Genomic DNA, 20,455 nt, shown 5'->3' with positions numbered 1-20,455 from the left:
ATCAGCCACTGAAAAAATGAGGAGATCGTACACATTTTCCCTTAGTAAAGCTGGAGCAGAAGGAATCACCAAAAGAAACATCATCAAAGAGTGGCAGCACAGTTGTGGTACAGTAAATACAGGACGACACACCTTTATGCAGTGCAGCAAGAAGTCCAAAAATAAAATAAAAAAATCTATTGGGATAAGAAGTTTATTCCATTATTTAAATGAAGCAGGACTTATACAAATAATTTAATTTGTTTATTTATTCATTCAATAAATCATTTGATTGCCTGATTGTTTTTGTTTTTTTGTTGGTTTTCACACTCCAACATAGTCGGTGGCGGTAATACACCTAAATGCTGGTTGACACCCGCCAGAAAAGGAAAAAGAAGAAGAAGAAGAAAATATATATATGCAAAAAGTGTAACAAAAAAAGGAGACGTAAATATGACAGTAAATTATAGTAAGGCTGAAGTTAAAAGCACAATGAAAGCAGAAATGAAAAAGAAGTGGCAGGAACAATGGAACAGGGAAACTAAAGGAAGATGGTTCTAGGGGATCCAAAATGGAGGTCGGAGTAATGATAGGAATACGTAGAAATAAAAAGGAAGAGGACATCAATTCGAGAATGAGATTTGGGAATACTGGATTAAATAGTATGCTTAATATAATTGAAAAAGCATTAAACTGGTATATCTGAGCACTGTCATAGTCAAGAAACAGTAGAGCATGTCATTATTTATTGTCCAAAGTATTAGCAGGAAAGGCAGATAAACTAGGAGGAGAACACATCAAATTCAATATTAAAGAAATACTACAGAAGAATAAAGAGTAGTTTTTTTTTGTTTGTTTTTTGGGCTTTTTTTGTTTTCTCAGCCAGTAGATTAGGCCATTGTGATCCACACTCCATTCCAGTAGGTGGCGGTAATGCGCACCTGAAAGTTGTTTGCCAACCGCCATCAAACACGAGAGGAGGCAGAAGAAGAAGCAGCAGAAGCAGCAGAAGAAGCAGAAGTAGAAGCAGAAGAAGCAGAAGCAGAAGCAGCAGCGATTTTCGAAGAGAAGCCGGTATTCCAGTCGTGACGCGCTAGGTAGATAAAAGGTTTCCTTCCGCAGAGAGAGAGAGAGAGAGAGAGCGCGGACGGGTCTGTGATCGGTGGTCGGTGGTCGGTGGTCGAGCCCCCGTCCGAGGCAGAGCCGTGTGTAGGTTAGCTGCCCGCTGCTAGCCGTGGTCCTCTGTTCACTCGGTTGACTCTAGCAGTGCAGTGAAGTTAACTGTTACTAACAGGGACAGTTGGTCACTGTAGAACTGTTTGGCCAATTCAAATTCCGTTTTTATTGCTTTGTCTTTATGGTCATATAACTATTTATACATTCATGTGACATCACTGTCGGATACATATTCAGGTTGTCCTGACAACGAGGACGCATATAACTTGACTGTACATTACAGGCTTTAGGTTGTACAAGTATTATTACAGTAGGAGATGAGGCAGACCAACAATAGAAAAAATAAATGTCTGAGACCTCAGAGGCTCAAACTTGATCTTCAAAGGAGCATTGCACCGAAAATCATGGAATATGTTTATGTTTCTGGTTTTTCTGATCAGGATGAAGACCTCCTCCCTTCTCTCTCCTCCTCCCTCCCCTCCCCGTGCCCCCCTCCCCCTTGCACCCTCCTCTTCTTTAAGTGGCCATCCAGAACTCGACCTGTCGGTCACACTCAGCCCCGCTGCCAAGACGGGCCGCTCCCAGATGAAGCCCGGTCAGGGACAGACACGAAACACGAGGGACCGACAGGTGATACTGTTATTCTTTAGTCTCGATGACTGTGGGTGAAGAGATGACATCTTCCTGTGGTCCTGATTGTATGTGTCATTCTGAAGGTGTATTTTGAAGAGCCGGTGGTCGTCACGGTTGCACCGGAGCCTCACGTCACGCTGAGCAGAGATAAATCACATCAGCAGCCATGCAGAGGTCAGCGGAGGAGGAGAGGATATCACCATGGTAAGCAGATTGTTGACGCTCTTGTACAAATCAAAGTGAATAAAGTAAATGTGTATATAGTAGGTGGTGAAGCGCGCGTGAGTCGGTACTCTAATCAAAATGAGAATAGAATGCAATGGACAAATGTTTCTCGTACTGTACTCAGTACATTCTTGAACACTGAACAGCTCTATTTTAAAGTTGCAACAGTTAATCGATGAGTAATTCATTACTAAATCAATCTCCAACTATTTTGATAATCGATTAATCGTTTCAAGTAGTTTTTATGGGGAAACAATTTCAAAATTCTCTGATTTCAGCCTCTTAAATGTGAATATTTTCTGGATTCCTTGCTCCTCTATGACAGTAAATGATATATATTTTGTGTGTGGACAAAACAAAACATCATCTTGGGGTTTGGAAAACACAGTTGACATTTTTCACCATTTTATGGACCAAACAACTGATTGATTAATCGAGAAAAAAATTTGTTTCCAGGTTGACGCACTCACATCACAGCTCACACTACAGGAGACGGGTTCGCAGACATGTCCAGATATTTATCCTGCTAGATATCTGGCAGATGTTGGCGAGGCCTCGGCGAGTCACTTTGATCGCGTCGTTGGTAGTTCACACATAGCGACCGAGTGCCGATATGCGAGCCCTGATTTCACGCTGGTTTTCCTCCAATTTGCCGCAGCTCCAGGATTTGAATCTGTTCTGCCACACACAGATCATACACATGCTGACACTCAGACAGACATACTTACCTCCATAGATCCACCATATTTTATACATATTCTTTTTTACTTACTGTTCTTTTAAAGTGAAATATGTTTGCTATGCAAATGCACCAGTGGGAAAAGTTTTAAAAATGTCATTGTACAGTTTAACATGTGCAATGACAATAAAAGGCTTCTATTCTATTAAAAAAAAGAAGCAGATTGTTGCTGCTTGTGTTTATTGTGATTCGTAGTAATATAATATATATTAGACTTTTATCATCACAAGTGTTGTTGGTTGTTAATTGATTTCACTAATGTTAATAAATTCTGTTTCTTTCGAAATAGAAGTTTCTTAGTGTTATTTGCAAGTGTATTGTGATGAAGGCTTGTTGACAGAGTCGGTGCTTGAAATCATTTACATTCACTGTTCAATTTGGAATATCAATATCACAAATATTGATATTACAAATGAACACTCTTTTGAGACTGAGATCACAGGTTTGGGTAATTAGTCCCTGCTCACAGGGTGGTGCCCCAAAATACAAATTTATAGTAAAAATTTTAAGAATATGAATAATTATCACTGATAATTATTAATATACCTAATCGCCAAATCTGCTCATATCACTGCAAAACAGTATGTGATCAATGACAGTAGCTAACTGTGGGAAAGAAGGATCGAAAATGCCCTTCATCTTGTTTGCACTAATAAATGCTGCTGCCTGCAAGCACCGATAAAGTGTTTAAAAATTTGCATGTTTTCTACATGAAAGTGATGTAAAGATTTTCAAAGTTATGTCAGGATTTTGTTGTGTCCAGCAGATTTTATTCTGGTTGTTTATATTTCCTCCCCACTTCAGTCAGACTGTCTCAGTGGTCATTGATCAATTAAACAATAAGACAATATTCTGTGCTTGGTGAAGACCCCAGACCGTCAGAGGAGCCTCCTGCTGCAGCATCAGATCAAGATCCAGTCTGTCTAGAGAGGGCGGAGTTAAACACCACTCTGGCCCTGAAGGCGGAGCTCCAGTCACAGCAGGTCCACACTGTTCATCAAAATATCATCACTGAGTGCATTAGCAGCTGGTGACTATGGTAACATGTCTGTTGGTGACTATGGTAACATGTCTGTTGACCTGCAGGGTGTGGAGTTTAATTACCAAAGGGCCATTCAGGAGACTCTCCGTAGGTCAGAGAGGACCAAGAACCTGATCAACACAAGAGCTACAGAAGGTAACACACACATACACAGCTTCGTCACATTCATACACTGCCACACTGGGGGGAATCAGCCACCATCCGGTTTGTGGACAACACACTCTACCTCCTGAGCTACAGCTGCCCTAGTCTCCACAGGTGACCTGTCATGAAAATGTCTCAGTTCTTTATTAGAAATCAGTTATTGACGGGGCGCAGCAGCTAAGCAGACCTCTGATTCTATGTCACCACAGTTTTATTTAGAGTCAAACAACACATCTCAACACTCTCTCAAAAGTAATTAGGGCTGGGTGATAACGATAATTCTCGCAAAATAACTTTTCCTCGATAGCACATTTGTCATGTTCAACTTCTGACAGAAAATAAATAATAATTAAACCAAAATTAACTTTGGTTTAAATTTTATGATATCTTTACATCTCACAACCTTTAAGCTTGACAAAAATAGTGATTTGACTTATTTTGTGTTATATATTGATATCGATCACTATGAAAAAAATTATCAAGATAAGATTTTTTTTTCCATATTGTCTAGGCCTATTAGTAATATCACCATCACGCTCAGATTGTATCTTTCTTCTGGGTCACCATTCAGTTCAAATAACTTGAGCTATGCGAACTACATGTCTTATCAGTAAAGGAAGCATACAACAACTTTAATCAGAATATTTTTCTTTTGGTCATTCATTTTTCCTATTTTAACTTTCTAATTATAACTTAGATTATTACATGATGAATTTAGAAACATAGTATTAATTAATACAGACACAATTGACAGGTGCGGCATTAAGTTTGAAGTGTCCCCCACATGCAATTTTTTCAAACATTTACATCATGTCCTATGGTCTGTACTACGAAGCAAGTTTAACTACTCTGATTTAACTCGGGGTTAACAAAGAAAGTGCCTGACTTGGAGTTCAACAGTACGACATCCGCCGTTATGATGTTTGTCTGTTAATTCGATGATAACTTAACCAGAGTATGTTTGCAGGCATGTGCGCATGCTTAAAAGGGGCGTGTTCGGCAGCACAAGCCTAGGCCTAATCGACCTAATCGTACGATACATGAACATGAACATGAACTTGATCATTTCTATTGACCTCTGTGTTTGTTGACAGCTAGGAACGCTGCTTCAATCCTCTCCTCTTCTCTGTGTCGCCAAGTCAAAAGTCTGCCTGTACTTTGACAGAGAAAGGGACGACAAGGCAAAGTGCAGTAAATGTGGGTTGTTTATTAGCTGCAAGTCGGGTCGCACCTCGAATCTGGACAAACAGACCCACATTCATTCGGAGCAATGTACAGTGTTTGATGTCCTGCAGTAGTTTGACTGTGTCAGCCTGCTAATCAGCACAAGCACCTCACAAGCTCCGATAAAGCTCTTTAACATGCAGTTAGATGTTCTACACTGATGCACTTTAGCTTTCACATTTTGCCCCTATTGCTGCTTTGATGAACTGACCCCACTGCTGAAAAAGAAAAACAGAGAAAACTGGCAGCTACACAAATCGTGTCGAAGAAGAGCGCAGTGATTCACATATGAAACGACCAACAGGCCTTTAATAAAAGCTCACATGATTCAGTTGCAAACAATTTACAATAATATCGTTTATCAAATAATTGTTAGCTGCAGCTTTAGAAAAAAGTAACACAATTCAATATATACAGACATGATGAAAATTCATCACAGACAAATGCATTAATTTCTTCAATACTATTAGCAGTACCGATAATGTCGGAACTTATCAATACCACGGTCATTCATAATTTAGCCCCAGGGACCGTTTAATTCCAGGTTTCTGTTCCCATCTCTAGATAAGACGGAACCCAATCTCCTCTCGTATAAAAAAAAATTCAATGAATAATAATTCAGCAGCGGCGGTCAATAACCAGTAGCGGCGTACCACCACTGCTGCTGAATGCATGTAGGGGAAACACTGGAATTGAAACATCAGCAGACTGCTAAAATTAAAGCTTTTTTTCTTGTTTGTATTTACTTTGGGTTTTCAACCTGAATTCATATACAAATCTGTATTTCACAAGCATTTTACTCTCTCTCTCTCTTTCTCTGTATGTAGTAGTGAATGTCTCTCGCTCTCGGCTTCTCTTCACCTCACTGGTCAGTGTCAACGTGCAGAAGGATCAGTTGATCAGCCAGGTGCTTCAGGATAGGCTGGCCACGTGTCCCCTCGGCCACGACAACAAAGCATCGGATGGCCCCTCTCTTCTCCTCTTCATGTCCTCTGACCTGCTCAGACAGAAGCCCCTCCCACCAGCAGGGGAGCCTGTGAATTACAAGCCCCACCCATCGTCACGACCCGCCCACTCGACCTTTGACCTCTGCAGAAGACGGAGACAATGGGAAGCCTTGCTGTAACGTATACTAAGGAGAGCTCTGATTAGCTGGAGGTATTGAAGTTCTTATCAGACTGTGTGATGTCATTCTATAATAATAATTTTTTATTAAATCAGTTTTTTAATTATTTAAATCTGTTTTGAAAGGACACTAAAATTTTGTTTGGTGCAATAAAGTCTTTCCTAACACACTCATGATGATGTACTGTGAAGCAGGTCATACAATTATTATTGTCATTATTTTCATCAGTATTAGTAAATTACATTCAAATACATCAAGTTGCTGAATACATTTTGGATGCCTAATGCTGTGTTCACAGTAAACGCAAAGCAAATTGTCATGTCGCGTTACTCGGCGAGTTCGGCCGCCGGATGATTTATATTTCCTCCCGACTAAACGCAACCCGAGAATATCCGCCCGTCCTCTGACGCGGATGTCAGTGACATCGGGAGGATCTCACCGCTAATTGGCTTTTGCGTCATCTCGTCACGGGAAAAATTTGTGTCGCGCTTGGTGTGAATATGCCATAACTGAGCCATCCCTAAATCTTAATCCCAACTCCCCCTCCACCCTTCCTCCCTTACCCTACCTTCTTCTCCACTCCTCCCCAATCCCACTCCAAACCCCTCAGCCCTTCACCAATCCAACAGGGTAGTAACACATAAACAGAGGGAGCATTCCTATTTTGACAGATGTGCTAAATTAGATATCTTATTATTATGCCACATTAATATATGGTCTGGCACCATTTACTCTGATGATAGTTCCAGGTAAGAAATGTCCAAAAAGGTCTGAAGCCAATAGAAATGTCATGAAAAGGTGTGTAACGCTACATCACAATCTTCATGGGTGCAGTTAGGCCTGAAAGTCAGACTATGCACTATTTTGAAGAAGGGAAGATGGGAGTCCACATTTATATAATACAGCAGGTTCTGTACCCCTGTTAATTCTGTAATAGTACTAAATATCTTCCCCCACATACCAGAAGATCTCAGACATCCCCACATCACATGTACTGTATGAAGGAGCCAACAGTTCTGTGAAATAGAGAAATATGGGTCAGGAGCAAATCCTATTTATTGTTTAATTATTGGTGTTAAATATGTTCTATGGGAGAATTTTAAGTGCATACAGTATACTGATGATTTTAATTTTTCCAAGTACTGGCAACATTATCCAGAATTGCACCTCAGTCCAATTCTGATATATCCCTATCCCACTTTTTTTTTTTTAAATTGAGATATATTGCCATCTCTGTATCCATGTTAAAATGGGATGATCCTTTAAATCTGACCTCCAGGGAACCCCGTAGGCTATACAAAGGGATATTACTCTGAATTGAATGGAAAATGTGCTTATCAATATTATATTGAAATGCAGACCGTCAAGGACAGTGCTTGCCCCTTAAATAACCTTTATCCTCCCAATGTTTGTAAGTAAATTGTGTCCCACCGACAGAAGGTGACTATTATTCCATAATAGAGATAATTTCAGTTCAGTTAAGACACTTCATTAATCCCAATGGACAATTCATTTGCAGCTTCCCAGTCCATACAGTCAGTTCCAACGGACACTGACCAAACTATAGTTAAAAATGTTAAAGATGTCGGAGGAAACATATTAAAAAATGGTATGGGACAGGTTACAATAACTAAAGGCATTAAATAAAAGCAATCGATAAGAAACAATACATCAAGGCAATAATAAAGCAATATAAAGTCCTATAGTCTCTGTGGTAGCCGTCATTTAAGATGAGCCTTTTTTTTGTGTTGAGCAGCCTAATGGCAGAAGGAATTAAAGACTTGGAATAGCAATTCGTTGTCCTCTGAGGCACATAATGCCAGCCAAAAGCCATTAGAGAGAACTCTGTAGAGAGAATGTGGTCTGGTTGGCTGGTAACTTTGCTTTCTCAGCCACCTGTTTCTCCCAAAGGGAGCCCAAGGGTATGGTCCAATTGTCAAATTTGATCGGCAGCCATGATAAGAGCTGTTCGGATTCTCTAAATGCTTCGAGCTGCCCAGGTGTTTACTGCACCATCTCTTAGTGATGCTGCTTTAGGTCTAGACAGCTGGGGGAACTTAAAGCCAGGCCCGCTTCCTTCAGACCTCTGTCCAAAGCCACTCCCCCACAACACATGAACGCGCACTGCTGCTTGACTGCATCGGAGGAGGAGGAGGTTTCGGTTTTCTTTGTCCCGTTGCTTTGTTTCGCTCTTGTAGTGGTATGTTTGTCTATTTACGCATTATTTAGTCGAGCTGTGATTTTAATAAAGTCAATTTCATGAATCAAACTCTGTCTCAACAAATGTAACCAGTGTGGCAGACAGCACATTTCAAATGCATGCCGAGCCCCGTTTCGTGCTTTAAAATCACGTCTGACAACTTTAACAAGACACAAGTTGACGATACATGAAAGCTTGACACATCACAGCAGCATGTTGAGTTTTCACATGATCACATCACGGGTGTTATACGCCTGAGCTTCTTCGTTTCGAATCCCATCGCTCACGTGTTTTTGTTTGTTTGGGCCGCAAGTTTCGTATAGCTGTGTGTAGGTGAGATTTACTCGGGTAGACGGTTTTACATGAATCGGTTTTGTTTACATTTCCCCCCTCGAGGCCTTTTTTGTCACCACACTTCTTCATGAACACACAGTTATATGCTTCGAGAAAAATGACGAATCTGCTGACCGAATCCGCGATCTGGAACTCTGGAGAGCAGAAAACGTAAACAAATGTCACCAGTTAACATGATCACCAGTCAAGCCGGAACACTGGCAAAGCTAAAACATATACAAGGTTAGCTGTACTACCCAGCCAAAGTTTGATTTGACTTCATATTTTTAATGACGAAGGTGAATTTTGTACAGGACTCATAACATGTTGTTTAGCACATCAGAGCTTCCACGACGAGTGTTGTTGGCTCAGACTATGAGTTCACTCCAGACTCTGTTCAATGTATCTTATCATACATCTAATCATTTATCATGTATCTAATCTAATCATGTTACTGTACAGGCCAGAATTCGAGGACCGAGCTTGGAGCAGTGACGTGACACAAGCCTGCTCTTTAACTACACCTGACATCAGCAGATGCTGCTCCACCGGGCCGTCCCGTTGCAGGTCAACCTACTTGTGTCTGCCAGAACTGACCGAAGACGCGGAAAGAAAGTGCTGTGGGCAACTTCATGACTCCCGTGTCCAGGCTGCCACATATGGAGGTTTACATCTTGCAGATACAGTATTTTGTCCTATAGCAATGTTTATTTTTATTTATGTTCAGCATAACCTGCTCTAAATTGTTTGAATACAAATCTTTAAAATATTCAAGGCCACAAATGAGAACAATATGTGTCATGACACCTGTTTATTTTTTTGGAACATCATACAATATAACAAATAAATAAATAATAATATTAGCATAAACAACATATGTACAAAAAAAGGAAGAAACTGTCTGCACAGGGTTTCCTAGCTCTAGTGTCAAAGCAGGTCCGTTGGCTCACGGGTCAGGCTGTGCTGTCGTCGACTCTTTAGGCACTGGTCCTGTAGAAAGAATATCACAATAATAGATCAACATTACTGTAAAAGACTGACAACACTACTGGGGTATAAGATCAACTAATCCTCAGTGCAGCTAAGAGGAAGGCGCTTGACGACTGCATCAGTGGAAAGAGAAGATTGTCGGCGATACAGAATTGTGTTGGCGGCACGCTTACATGTGGGTACAAGCCCACACTTTCAGAATTGTCACCCCTGCTTCAGACGTTGTTCACTCACAGTAAGGCTGCTTGTTTATCTGGAATGGAAGACTACTACCACCACTTTGCAGAGCCTGTTCAGCCATGTGTTGTGCCAAAATCTTTACTGCGCTTTTGCGACCGCGTAAAGTATGGATGCAAACTGTCTGTCCTGCAGCAGCACTGTGAGGGCCTCACAAGTGCGGCAACAGTAACATAGACACAGACGGCTGCGGTGGAAGCTCAGACAAGACAGCAACATCGCTCCCCTGCCTGGTACACATCAAGGGCAGGAAGAATAACAGCTTCAAACATCCATGTGTCCACCAGTGTTTCCATGCCTGCCATGTCAACTGTGAGGTGGGTGAGCTACCCCAGAAAAACATCTCCTACAGCATCCCAGCACAGGAACCTGAAAGTGGAGCTCTCTGGATTTATGATAAACCCATCATTTCCAGAAATTGGGGTGTCTCCTGAAGGGGTTATTCAGTGCGCTTGCTGTGGGAAAGGGGGTCTGGAAATAAAATGCACATTTAAGCACCGCAACAACTCCATCCTGCAGTCCTGTCAAGATGAAAACCTTTGTGTCCAGCAAACTGGTGAGACTTGAACTTGAAGAGAAGACACCAGTACTACAGTCAAGCACAAACACAAGTGTATTGTGACTATGTGGTAGGGACCCACCAGAACAACGACCACAACGCCGCATGCCGAGCCTTTAAAAGAAAAACAGCCATCTCGCACAAGGCCAAGAAACAAGAATAGGAACACAGACAGAAAGTGTGGTGCCTTTGCAGAGGGCCTGAAGATCAGGATGACATGGTGGCATGTGACAATGTGTCGCTGGACTGTGCAGTCCAGTGGTTCCCCCTGAAGGCGGGGACCTCAATCAGACACCTTCAGCTAGAGAGCCGGGGCTCTGTGCCACATGCACACAGACTAACTAAAACCATATTTGGTTGATATTGTTTACATTTTTGTTTTATGCATCATGTTGCTGTGATATTTGCCTTTTGTGTTATTTAAATTGTCTTTACTTGAAGTTTACACCGTCACTTTACCCGTTTATTTATTGTGTATTTATTTTTCATCTGAGTTTTGAGCATATAAAGGTTATTTATTTTTATTTGCACTACACTGTTAGTGTTTTACTTCAGCATTGCACAAATCGATATTCTGTTACACAAATAAAGAGGTTAAGAATTATTGTTAAGTATTTTTGTCATATATTATGGTAAAACACGTAACATTCACATGGTTGGTGGTTTAATGACAACATTGGGGCACATTTGTCAAAGCACATCAGACACAATCTTCAAGGTTAAGGATAGTTATGTCCTTGCCTTCACATTGGAGCACCATGCACACTGGTTTTGTCTCATTATCATTGTGTATTTGGAGCGTACACATCCAATCACCCTCTCCATGTAGACCCTGAGGTGAGCTATCTTACGTGTCTCCTCCACATCTTTTTGCATCCAGCTGGCAACGTCCTCTTGTGAATGCTGGGATTTTCAGCTCTGCACACACAAGTCCGACACTGTCGCTGATGTCAAACCCACGATCCGCCAACACAGAGTCTCCAGGCAGTAATTTTTGAAGAATGCCACTGTTCTCAGCCACATGTTTGTCACTTACACGGCCTCCCAACCCTTTTGATATGAACGAGATAGCTCCCTGTGGTGAAATGCCAATCTGGTCCTTAATGGTGTGCTTGTGTTTGTAGTGGGAAAATGCTGATAACCGCTACGTGAATGCCAAAAGCCTCCACAAACTGATGTGGCATGCTGCCTTGTAAGCAATGTGTCTCTGGCCAGTGCACCAAGGGGCTGAGGTGTGTATAAATTGTAGCTATGACGTCTCTGAACGTGGTGGACACAGTCTTTCGGTCAATGCAGAAAAGATGTGCAATGTGCTGGATTGGGAGATTCAGCCTCAGGCGCGTCAGAGTTAGGAGGAGCATCTTAAAAGGCAAAAATTTTGTGCTAGGCATGGACAACCGCAAAACATGGAAGTCCAGTGTAGTACTTGACCTTCACATCGTCATCCTTTAAGAAATGCACATCGACATTCTTTTTGGAGAGCGCTTCCTTCAGTAGCCTGCCCTCTTCCAGCAAGCGGTCAATTTCAACCCGTCTGTCTCCACAAAAAACTGCATTCCTGCTCTTCTCCAGTGTTCTCCCCCTGTGACCTCTGTGCAGCTATGTTGGGTGGTGTAGCTTCATCAATCTCTGATCTCTGCCCAGGTGGAGCCGGCGACATGTGTTCCTCTCTCCTTTTTTTCCAAGCCGGAAAGCTGAAAAATTGCAGTTGATTTGCGATCCGTTGTCCACGCCGATCATGAGTCCGACTGTGGTGGGTAACAACACAGCACAGTTTCTTAGTAGTGATCGAAAATGAAGGAACCACTATCCACTACACACCAGTCGCAACAATGCTACAACTCCGTTCTCTACAGAACTTCTGTGTCTTAATCCCCCACAATGCATTGCATTGGTGATGTCACGATCCCACAATCTATTGCACACAGATCGCAACATGCACATCAGCTGCTACTACAAGCTTCTAGCCACGCACAGTGCCATTCTCACTACACCGTTCAAAGCTAAAACAGATAAACAATCAAACGACATTTGCTCAGAACTACAGTGAAGACAACCGGCGAACACACAGGCAGCGTTCGCTGTAGATGCACACAAGCTGACGTAGCAATAGCTATTGTTTATGCTATTGCATTAGCAATTTGTGGTGAACAAGCGGAGTTCGTGCAGGCAGGAAGAAAGCAGGTTCATCCGTTAATTTTCTTCGGACCGAGCTTTCTGATTGGTTGTGTTTTTTTACAGTCCTGCCACAGCCACAGATAAGGGATTTTTTTTCATTTCAGTTTCAGATCATTCAATGTATTAATCGTTGTCGGTATGTTATGAGAGTTTCAAGTAATATGACAAAAAGTCAAAAATCGCTTGCCGCACCTTTAAACCTGTCAGTAAGGGATACATTAGCAAACTTGACAATACAATTAATACAATGGGAAAGGTTGATATGGACAGTTCAATCTCGGAGGAAATTTGGGATCAGGCAATCCGAAGGATACATTCCTCCTCAGTGTGTGCAAGGCATTGTGTTATCCAGTTTGAAGTTGTCCATCGCCATTCTAAAGAGAGGTTGTCAAAAATGTATCCAGAGCTAGATTCAAAATGTGAAAGATGCAATCAAGATACTGCTGACCTTTTTCATATGTTCTGGTCCTGCAACAGCATTGACACAGTTTTGGCAATCCGTCTTCGGCTCCTTAACCACTGTGTTACGCCACCCGCTTGGTCCTTTGCCATTTTTGGGGTCGTTCCAGCTGGTACACATACAGTATAAAGACTACTCAGGCAAATTGAGTGGCTTACTCCACTCTGTTAGCTAGGAGATTGATACTGCCCAAGTGGAAGGAGGCTTCTCCTCCTGCTTTTGCACATTGGATTCGAGAGGTTATGCAGTCACTGAGGGTGGAGAAGATCAGATACCCCGTGAGAGGAACTATATCTATTTTTCCCTAATCATTTTTAAGTTATTCACTAATTATTTTTTCCCTTTTTTTGTTATTTGTTCTTTTATTTCATTTTATTTCATTATATTTTTTCTCTCTTAGTTTAACCTTTTGTACGTTGTATTATTTTGAACAGCATGCCATGCTGCGGGTTGGGAGGGTGGATGGGTAGAGGGAGAGATGTTGAGTTTTTGTGTCCATTGATTGCTACATAAACTGTGTTGTTTGTATTTGAAAATAAAAATAAACCTTGATTCCAAAAAAATGTGAGTTCTCAACCTCACTATGTAAAGCGCATTGAGACAACATATGAATTAATTGAATGGAATAGCAAAGAACACCACACCAAACAATGAAAAGTTTTAATGAACAAACACATATGCACCAGTTGACATAATGACTATCAAACTACAAGTAGTAGAATGTTGATGTAATTTAAATGGGCTTTGCTGGGGGGTACAGGCGGAAGGCCCAGGACAGGACGGGGACAGAGCAAGATGGCTCGGGGGGACCGGGGCCAAGCAGACAGGCGGAGGCACGACCTCCCCAGACAAGGATACGAGGAACAGACTTGGAGCAATGGACCTTGGAGCACTAGACCTCTTCAGCACTGGAGCAGAAGATGACTCATGACCCCCGACGCTGGACTGAAGAAGCGTCAGCCAGGACCCCTGATGCAGGAACAGATGGGAAGTCAGCAGGGACCCCCAACACTGGATCTGGCTCAGAATGACTGGAGCTGCCATTCAGTAGAGGCTCAGGATAGCTGGGCAGCTCCCAAACCTGTGACTTAGGCTTGGATTGGTCACTGGAAACCTTGAGCAGAGGCTTCAGCTGGTCACCGGGCTGAACATATTAGATTATTATATGTAGGTGTACTCATAACTTTAATTTTACTGTACTGTACTGAGTATGCCCATCTATGCACAGTCCTCCTGCTGTTTCCCTGTGACTATTACTTACTCATTTTGCATCCTTTTTAAGGCTCCACACAACTGTAGTTTATTTAAATGTGAATATAAAAATACTTAATATCGGTTCAATTTGTGCCACATTTATGATTTGTTTTAAGTTATGATTATGGTTATGAGTACTGACATATCAGTCTTATTAGATCCACGTTTCTTGAAGTTGTGGACCAATGGCTCCCACAGGTAAATAAATTACTAATTGGCTAGAATGCAGGAAAAGCTTGGAGATAGGTGACACACATTTTATTATCAGAATAATACACAGTAAATACTGGAGTAGTTATGAAAGTGCCCTTTAGTACCATTTACACATCTTAAACACAGGAGCCCTCCTCAACAGTTGACTCATGCTGTATGTTTGAATGTCTATCTCTAAAATCCAGATTTGTGCATGTACTCTATATCTTTGAGTGGTCTAAGTATCTCTAGATTTTTGTGGGGACCTAAATCTGTTAACGCAGTCACATTGTGGGGAATTGTCTTCCATATAGGGACAACATATGTCCCCATCCTTAATGTTTTTGCAGCACGTGCTATCGCTGTTCCTATCTATAAGCATAACTGTGTGTCTGCTTCCCTGTGACTTTATCTCTGTATGATTGTATCTGTACATGTTTATGGGTGTGCCTGTTCATGATTTTATCTGTGTGCTTGTGGGTGTTACTTTCAAAGATCTGTTCTCATACACCATTGTTACATACTGTTATGAAATCATCTAATGTGTTAAGTGCGTGCACCCTTGCAGACACGTATTTTTTCAGAAGAAAGCAATGGGTTGTACTTCTGTATTTCTGTACATGATGTTCCTGCATTCATCTGTTCATATATCATGTTATCACAAAAATGTGTGATTACATGTGATGTCTAAATAAGGACTTTATACACTGTAAGAACAAAGGTCAGAAGCATGGTGCTGATCCTGACACTCCATGGTGCTCCACATGTGATCCTCGGGTAATCAGAGACCGCAGCTATGATAGCAGCTTGGATGCCGCAGAGGTTTCTGGTTATACAACCAAGCTGCATGTTTGTGTTTGCTGCAGAGGAAGGACATGAGAGGAAGGAAAGAAAATTACACATTAGAAAAAATGATAAGGGCATTTGATCAAACCCATAGACCGTAATGTACATATGGGCAACATGACATACCAAAAAAATTAAGCCAAATCATATTGATTGCCCCCTGGTGGCTGGCTGCAATATATATCATAAACCCTGCCTTCTATTGGATTAGACCAGTGAAGTATTGTTGTGGAAAACAAAACCTGAACTCAATGGCACTGAAACACTGGTATTGACACTGAAAAATGTATCATTGTAAAAATGACTATTGGCTGACAGAGTGGAAGTGAATAAGTGAGTGACTGATTTGTGAGTTTGTGACTCGTACAGTAATGTTAAATCATGGTCAGTCATAGGGTTCAATTTTTCAATTGGTATCTATTTATGTCAATTACAAGTTGCTGGTGTATTGAATGTGTTATAGTGGTAGGCTAAAGTTTAATTTTTTAAATTTTACTGCAGGAACTCACTGCTGCCAGAGAAGCAACTGTCCTCAGCTCCCACACAGTGCAATGTTGCGTTGCAGGTCCCAGCCGAGCTGCCAGCTGAGCTCGCACAAGCCGGACACACCTTCCCATTCACTAAAGTACTTGGAGCTGGAAACATATAGGGGGGGAAATAAAAATGGAGACAGGCTTATTTGAACTGCAGATCTTTACTACATGTAGCTATTCATCTTTAACACCAGTCCCCAAGCTGAACTGACTTAACTAAAACATCATTGTCACGCTTACTTTTGGTATTGGACCTCTCCTCACCTCCATTATCATCTTAAAAGTTTAAATGTATATTACCGCCTGCAGAAAGGTGTAGTTAGTCATTTTGGAAATTATGATCGTTTCTTTCTTCAAGAGTTTGATGAAAAGATGGATGCCACTTGCACATCTTAATGGATGGTCATAAACAAAGGATAGCAGTGATAACAGACGGCATGCATCTGTCCAAAGCCAATGAAATCCATCCACCAGTGCCTCTGGAGTTCAGGTAAGTAGTAACTTCCTGGAGCATTTACCAGTGAGAAACATACGGAGACACAGGTCAAGGATTGAATGGTGAATTGTTGTTTTGACAGATACATTTTGTCCAGAAAAAAACTGAGCTTAGAAGTGTTATGTGGATTTTGTTATCTTTGGACAGAGGCAGACAAGATTTTGTTGACAAATGCCACCCAACCCTGTCTAGTTTTTTCCCCTCCTTAAAGCATTTGTGCAAAGCTAGCCACAGCCTGAAGCCAGCTTCATATTCAACACACAAACATAAGATTGGTATCAGTCTCAGAATGAAATGCAATAAGTGTATTTCTCAACAGGCTAATTTCTAATGAAAAGATATTTGGATCAAATGTGACACATTTAAACTCAACCTGGACTTGGAAATGCAAGTGACAAAGGTTTTACAGATAGTCGAAGGTTAAAATGCCCCTTGACAGAAGTAGCAGTAACTCTTACTGGCCAGTGTCTGGTCGTTGCAGTCGTCAGTAATGCAGCAAATCTGAGCGTGGGCTTCCCGTAAGAAACCTAGATTCACTGACCATTCAGTCTCAACGCTGAGAGGAGTGATGCAAGACAGAAGTGATGAACAGTTTTTATTCACTGTCACATCGGCGGATGAACCGGTCCCCGTCACTGAAGGAAGGAGAAGGAAAAAAATGGGAATGACAGAAGTAAGAAAATCTTGATTGTAAATTGTTCAGTCACCCTTGTCATCTATTATCAAAACCAAACTTAATCTCATCATAACAGGATGGAAAAGCTGATCATTAGGGTCTACGAAGGATTTAGTGACTTCCAGTGGTGAGGGTGCAGATTTTGACCATAGGTTCTTCCTTCCAGGTTCTCTCTTCTAGGGAGAACCCATTGCTCTCAGGTAAAAATGTGCATGGTTCTCTTGAGCCAGTGTTTGCTTAGTGTCTTCTAGGCAAATGTAGAAAAATTGCGGAGTACACACTGTACCTTTAACATTGCTGATCTAAAACTTTTACAGTATGATAAATTACTGGCACCCACCTGAGGTGACAGTTCTGCATGCTGTACTCGTGGCAGGACACTGGACTGAGTTTGAGTTTGTACACATTTCATTGGTACACGTATGGCAGCGTAGCGACTCAGCTGAAACATGAACAAAACCATGAACGACATTCAATTCATTTCAGTTTTATTGGGAGTTCCCGCTCCCATCCCATTTCACACACAAGGCACATTAAGGAAGTCAGAGGTCACCTGGATGACATTTACAACCTTTTTCTCCGACTAGAGGCTTCTTCCTATATGACCAGAAGTATCCTTTTAAATGACCAGAAGTATCCCTTTAAAACCCCTTTTGGTTGTTGTCACAAATACTGCCAAAGAGAAGAAATAATACAATAATGGCAGTCGGTCTTTTCAAATTAATACATATATTATTTACCCTATTTGCCCATTGTATTATACAGTATGATTGAGCATTTATATACGTTCTCACCATACAGCTATAATTATATATATATATATATATATATATATATATATCCCAAGAGTACATGTGCATGACATGTACATATGTAGAGTTATTGCTCTTCCTTATGTGGTTAAGATACAGTATATGCAACAAAAGTGCACATTGTCCTCTGTAGATTGTATGCCGTTTTACTGTACATATATATATTTAAACAGAACAACCACAACAGTCCACATTTGTAACAGGCCTGCATCTAAAATGTCAACTTTTCATCAAAAAACTCATCAGATGCGTTAATATGCTTGCAATTGTTGCGACCAGACAATTGCTGTCAGGCTGCTAATGATAAGTATGTCTAATATTTAAAGAAAAAGTGAAAAACGATTAGTCAATTTAGAGTTATCAATTTACAATTACAAAAAAAAACAGGGAAAAAACATTAAAATCTCTAGGATAACTAATTATTTGCATTTTAAATAAATACATTTATGATCAATGTTTTTTTTTTTGATAAATTGATTAATAATTGTGTTACTTTAATCAAATACATATCCCAGCTGCTCCCTGATGCACTATAGCAGTTATACTGTATATGCTGTTTGATCCTTCCTCACATTTAGACACATTTTCACAGACTTTACTGAGTTTAACATAAGCCTTGGACCTTTGAGTTGTTTTTTTTTAATGTAGAAGGCAGTGAACTTCACTTGCAAATACAGGATGCAGATTCAAAAGGGATGCCAAATTGATAACTCTGCTAGGGTGCTTCATTGTATAGAAAATAATTCAGTTTCTTCAAAAATACGACTTTTCTGCATTGATACATACCACAGTAATAAACAAATTGATACCTGGAGAAAATCAGTTACCTTTATAGAGCAGAGCCAAGGTCAAACAGATAGACAGCAGCAGCTTCATGTTTGGTGGTGGTTGGTAAGCGTTTGGTGTTTCAAGGGGGAAAACACCACAGCTTATATACAATTGTGCAGTGCGACACAGCCCCAACAGATGGCCAAGACACTTCCTGTTGGGCTAGAAAGAAACAGACATCCCTGATTTTATTTTTTTTTCTTTCATCCAACCGGAATTGAAATGAGTAGAAAAGTCACTAAGGACAACTTGATGTTAAATCGTTCAGCTGTGGAACCAGTTCAAGGCATGGTTTTATAGTTCTCTTCTCTCAGGCCGAAGAGCTACAGCTACTCATGTTAGTGCAGAGGCAGCCAAAGCTCCAGTATTCAACTAGATTTGAGGTTGCTATGTCAGAAAGTGAATGGACCAACAAAGTGTTTCTCAATCTATTCATTTAAGTTATTCTTGGTTTTCTTATTGTGGCATTGAGGAAGCTTTCGAGATTAAGTCAATGTGAACAAGATAGTTCAGATAGACCTATCTGATCTGACAGAAGGGATACCATGCATGTACTGTTCTCTGCACATACCCATCATACCTTTGACTTTCCGTTCCCCTGATGTAGGTAGGTGTATAATCTCATACTGAATTGAGTCAGGATTGCACACTAAGCTCTCTTTTAATGGTTGTTTCAGTGGCAATTGTGAGATCCTGCAGTCCTCAAACCAGTCATTTGTTCAGCAAATACAGGAAAACCTGAGCAGATTCTTGCTCTATTTCTTTAGAGCCCTTTAGGGCCCCTGTATGTAATTAGCTGTTGCATGTGTTCCCCAACAATCAAGTTGCCCCATGCAGAACTGTTCTGACGCAAACCAATATTCACTCAGAACAACCTGACAAATACGTATTTAAAGTTTTTGATTAAAGAATTGAACCCAAGAGGGGATGGATTGCCAACCACGGGGAGAGTTGGCAATGTCCTTTATTGCAGCAGACCAGCAGGTTGGCAGAGAAAACAGGCTAAAGGCAGCTTGTAGCGTATAGCAGGCGGAAGAGCAGGCACCCAGGAGCAGTCCAGACGACCGGGGCGTAACACAGCTCAGAGTCTGGAAGATGAAGCAACCCACCGCATTGATGGCCGAAAACTCACGGCGAAGAGCAGGTACGGGGAGAAGCCAGGCCGCAGAGGAGACAGGCAGACAGCGCTCCAGAAATATACTGACAAAGCTCGTAGTTGGGGACAGAGGGCAGAGGTGTTTACCGTGGTAGAGACGAGGCAGGGAGGACGGGGTGAAGCAGGGTCGAAGACAGGAAATCAGTCCCAACGCTGGAAAGTCTGTCATCGATGCAAAGAACAACCTGGCACTGAGTCTGTGAACGGGAGAGGCTTATATACTGGGTGTGATCGTGGATGAGATGCAGCTGAGAGAGCAGGGTGTGGCTGGCTGGCAGACAGGAGCAGAGGTGGTGAGAGGAACTTTACTGGAGCCAGTATGGAGGTGAGCCGACCTCACTGCAGCACTTAGTGCATGCTCTTCAGTCCATTGTTTATCCCGGGGAGGTAACGGAGAAGTGAGATGTGAATAGGCTG

At 41.4% G+C, this 20,455-nt stretch overlaps 2 protein-coding genes across 3 annotated transcripts; one reads left to right on the top strand and one right to left on the bottom strand.

Annotated features, from left to right (window-relative positions):
- The first annotated feature begins 945 nt into the window (after positions 1-945).
- On the top strand, positions 946-6,461 carry ppp1r35 (protein phosphatase 1, regulatory subunit 35). Of its 2 annotated transcripts, none has more exons than XM_035616278.2 (6): positions 946-1,076; positions 1,596-1,785; positions 1,872-1,992; positions 3,620-3,735; positions 3,839-3,929; positions 5,990-6,461. In XM_035616278.2, the coding sequence occupies exons 2-6, from the start codon at positions 1,597-1,599 to the stop codon at positions 6,286-6,288; spliced, it is 816 nt and encodes a 271-aa protein (XP_035472171.2). In that variant the 5' UTR covers positions 946-1,076; position 1,596; the 3' UTR covers positions 6,289-6,461. The 2 variants fall into 2 exon arrangements, with proteins under 2 accessions (XP_035472171.2, XP_047184324.1); XM_047328368.1 differs by having other exon boundaries at positions 961-1,076; positions 1,677-1,785.
- Positions 6,462-14,742: 8,281 nt separating this feature from the next.
- Positions 14,743-20,238, bottom strand: LOC118289474. The gene is made up of 6 exons (XM_035616527.2): positions 20,126-20,238; positions 18,882-19,044; positions 17,583-17,684; positions 17,025-17,201; positions 16,047-16,172; positions 14,743-15,551 (listed from the first exon to the last, which is right to left on the bottom strand). The coding sequence occupies exons 2-6, from the start codon at positions 18,928-18,930 to the stop codon at positions 15,379-15,381; spliced, it is 627 nt and encodes a 208-aa protein (XP_035472420.2). The 5' UTR covers positions 18,931-19,044; positions 20,126-20,238; the 3' UTR covers positions 14,743-15,378.
- Positions 20,239-20,455: the final 217 nt, after the last annotated feature.

This window comes from Scophthalmus maximus, chromosome 17 (genome assembly GCF_022379125.1).
Source record: "Scophthalmus maximus strain ysfricsl-2021 chromosome 17, ASM2237912v1, whole genome shotgun sequence".
Classification (NCBI taxonomy): Eukaryota; Metazoa; Chordata; class Actinopteri; order Pleuronectiformes; family Scophthalmidae; genus Scophthalmus; species Scophthalmus maximus.
Note: the sequence above shows the minus strand (reverse complement) of the source record. Positions and strands in the feature narration are given on the sequence as shown.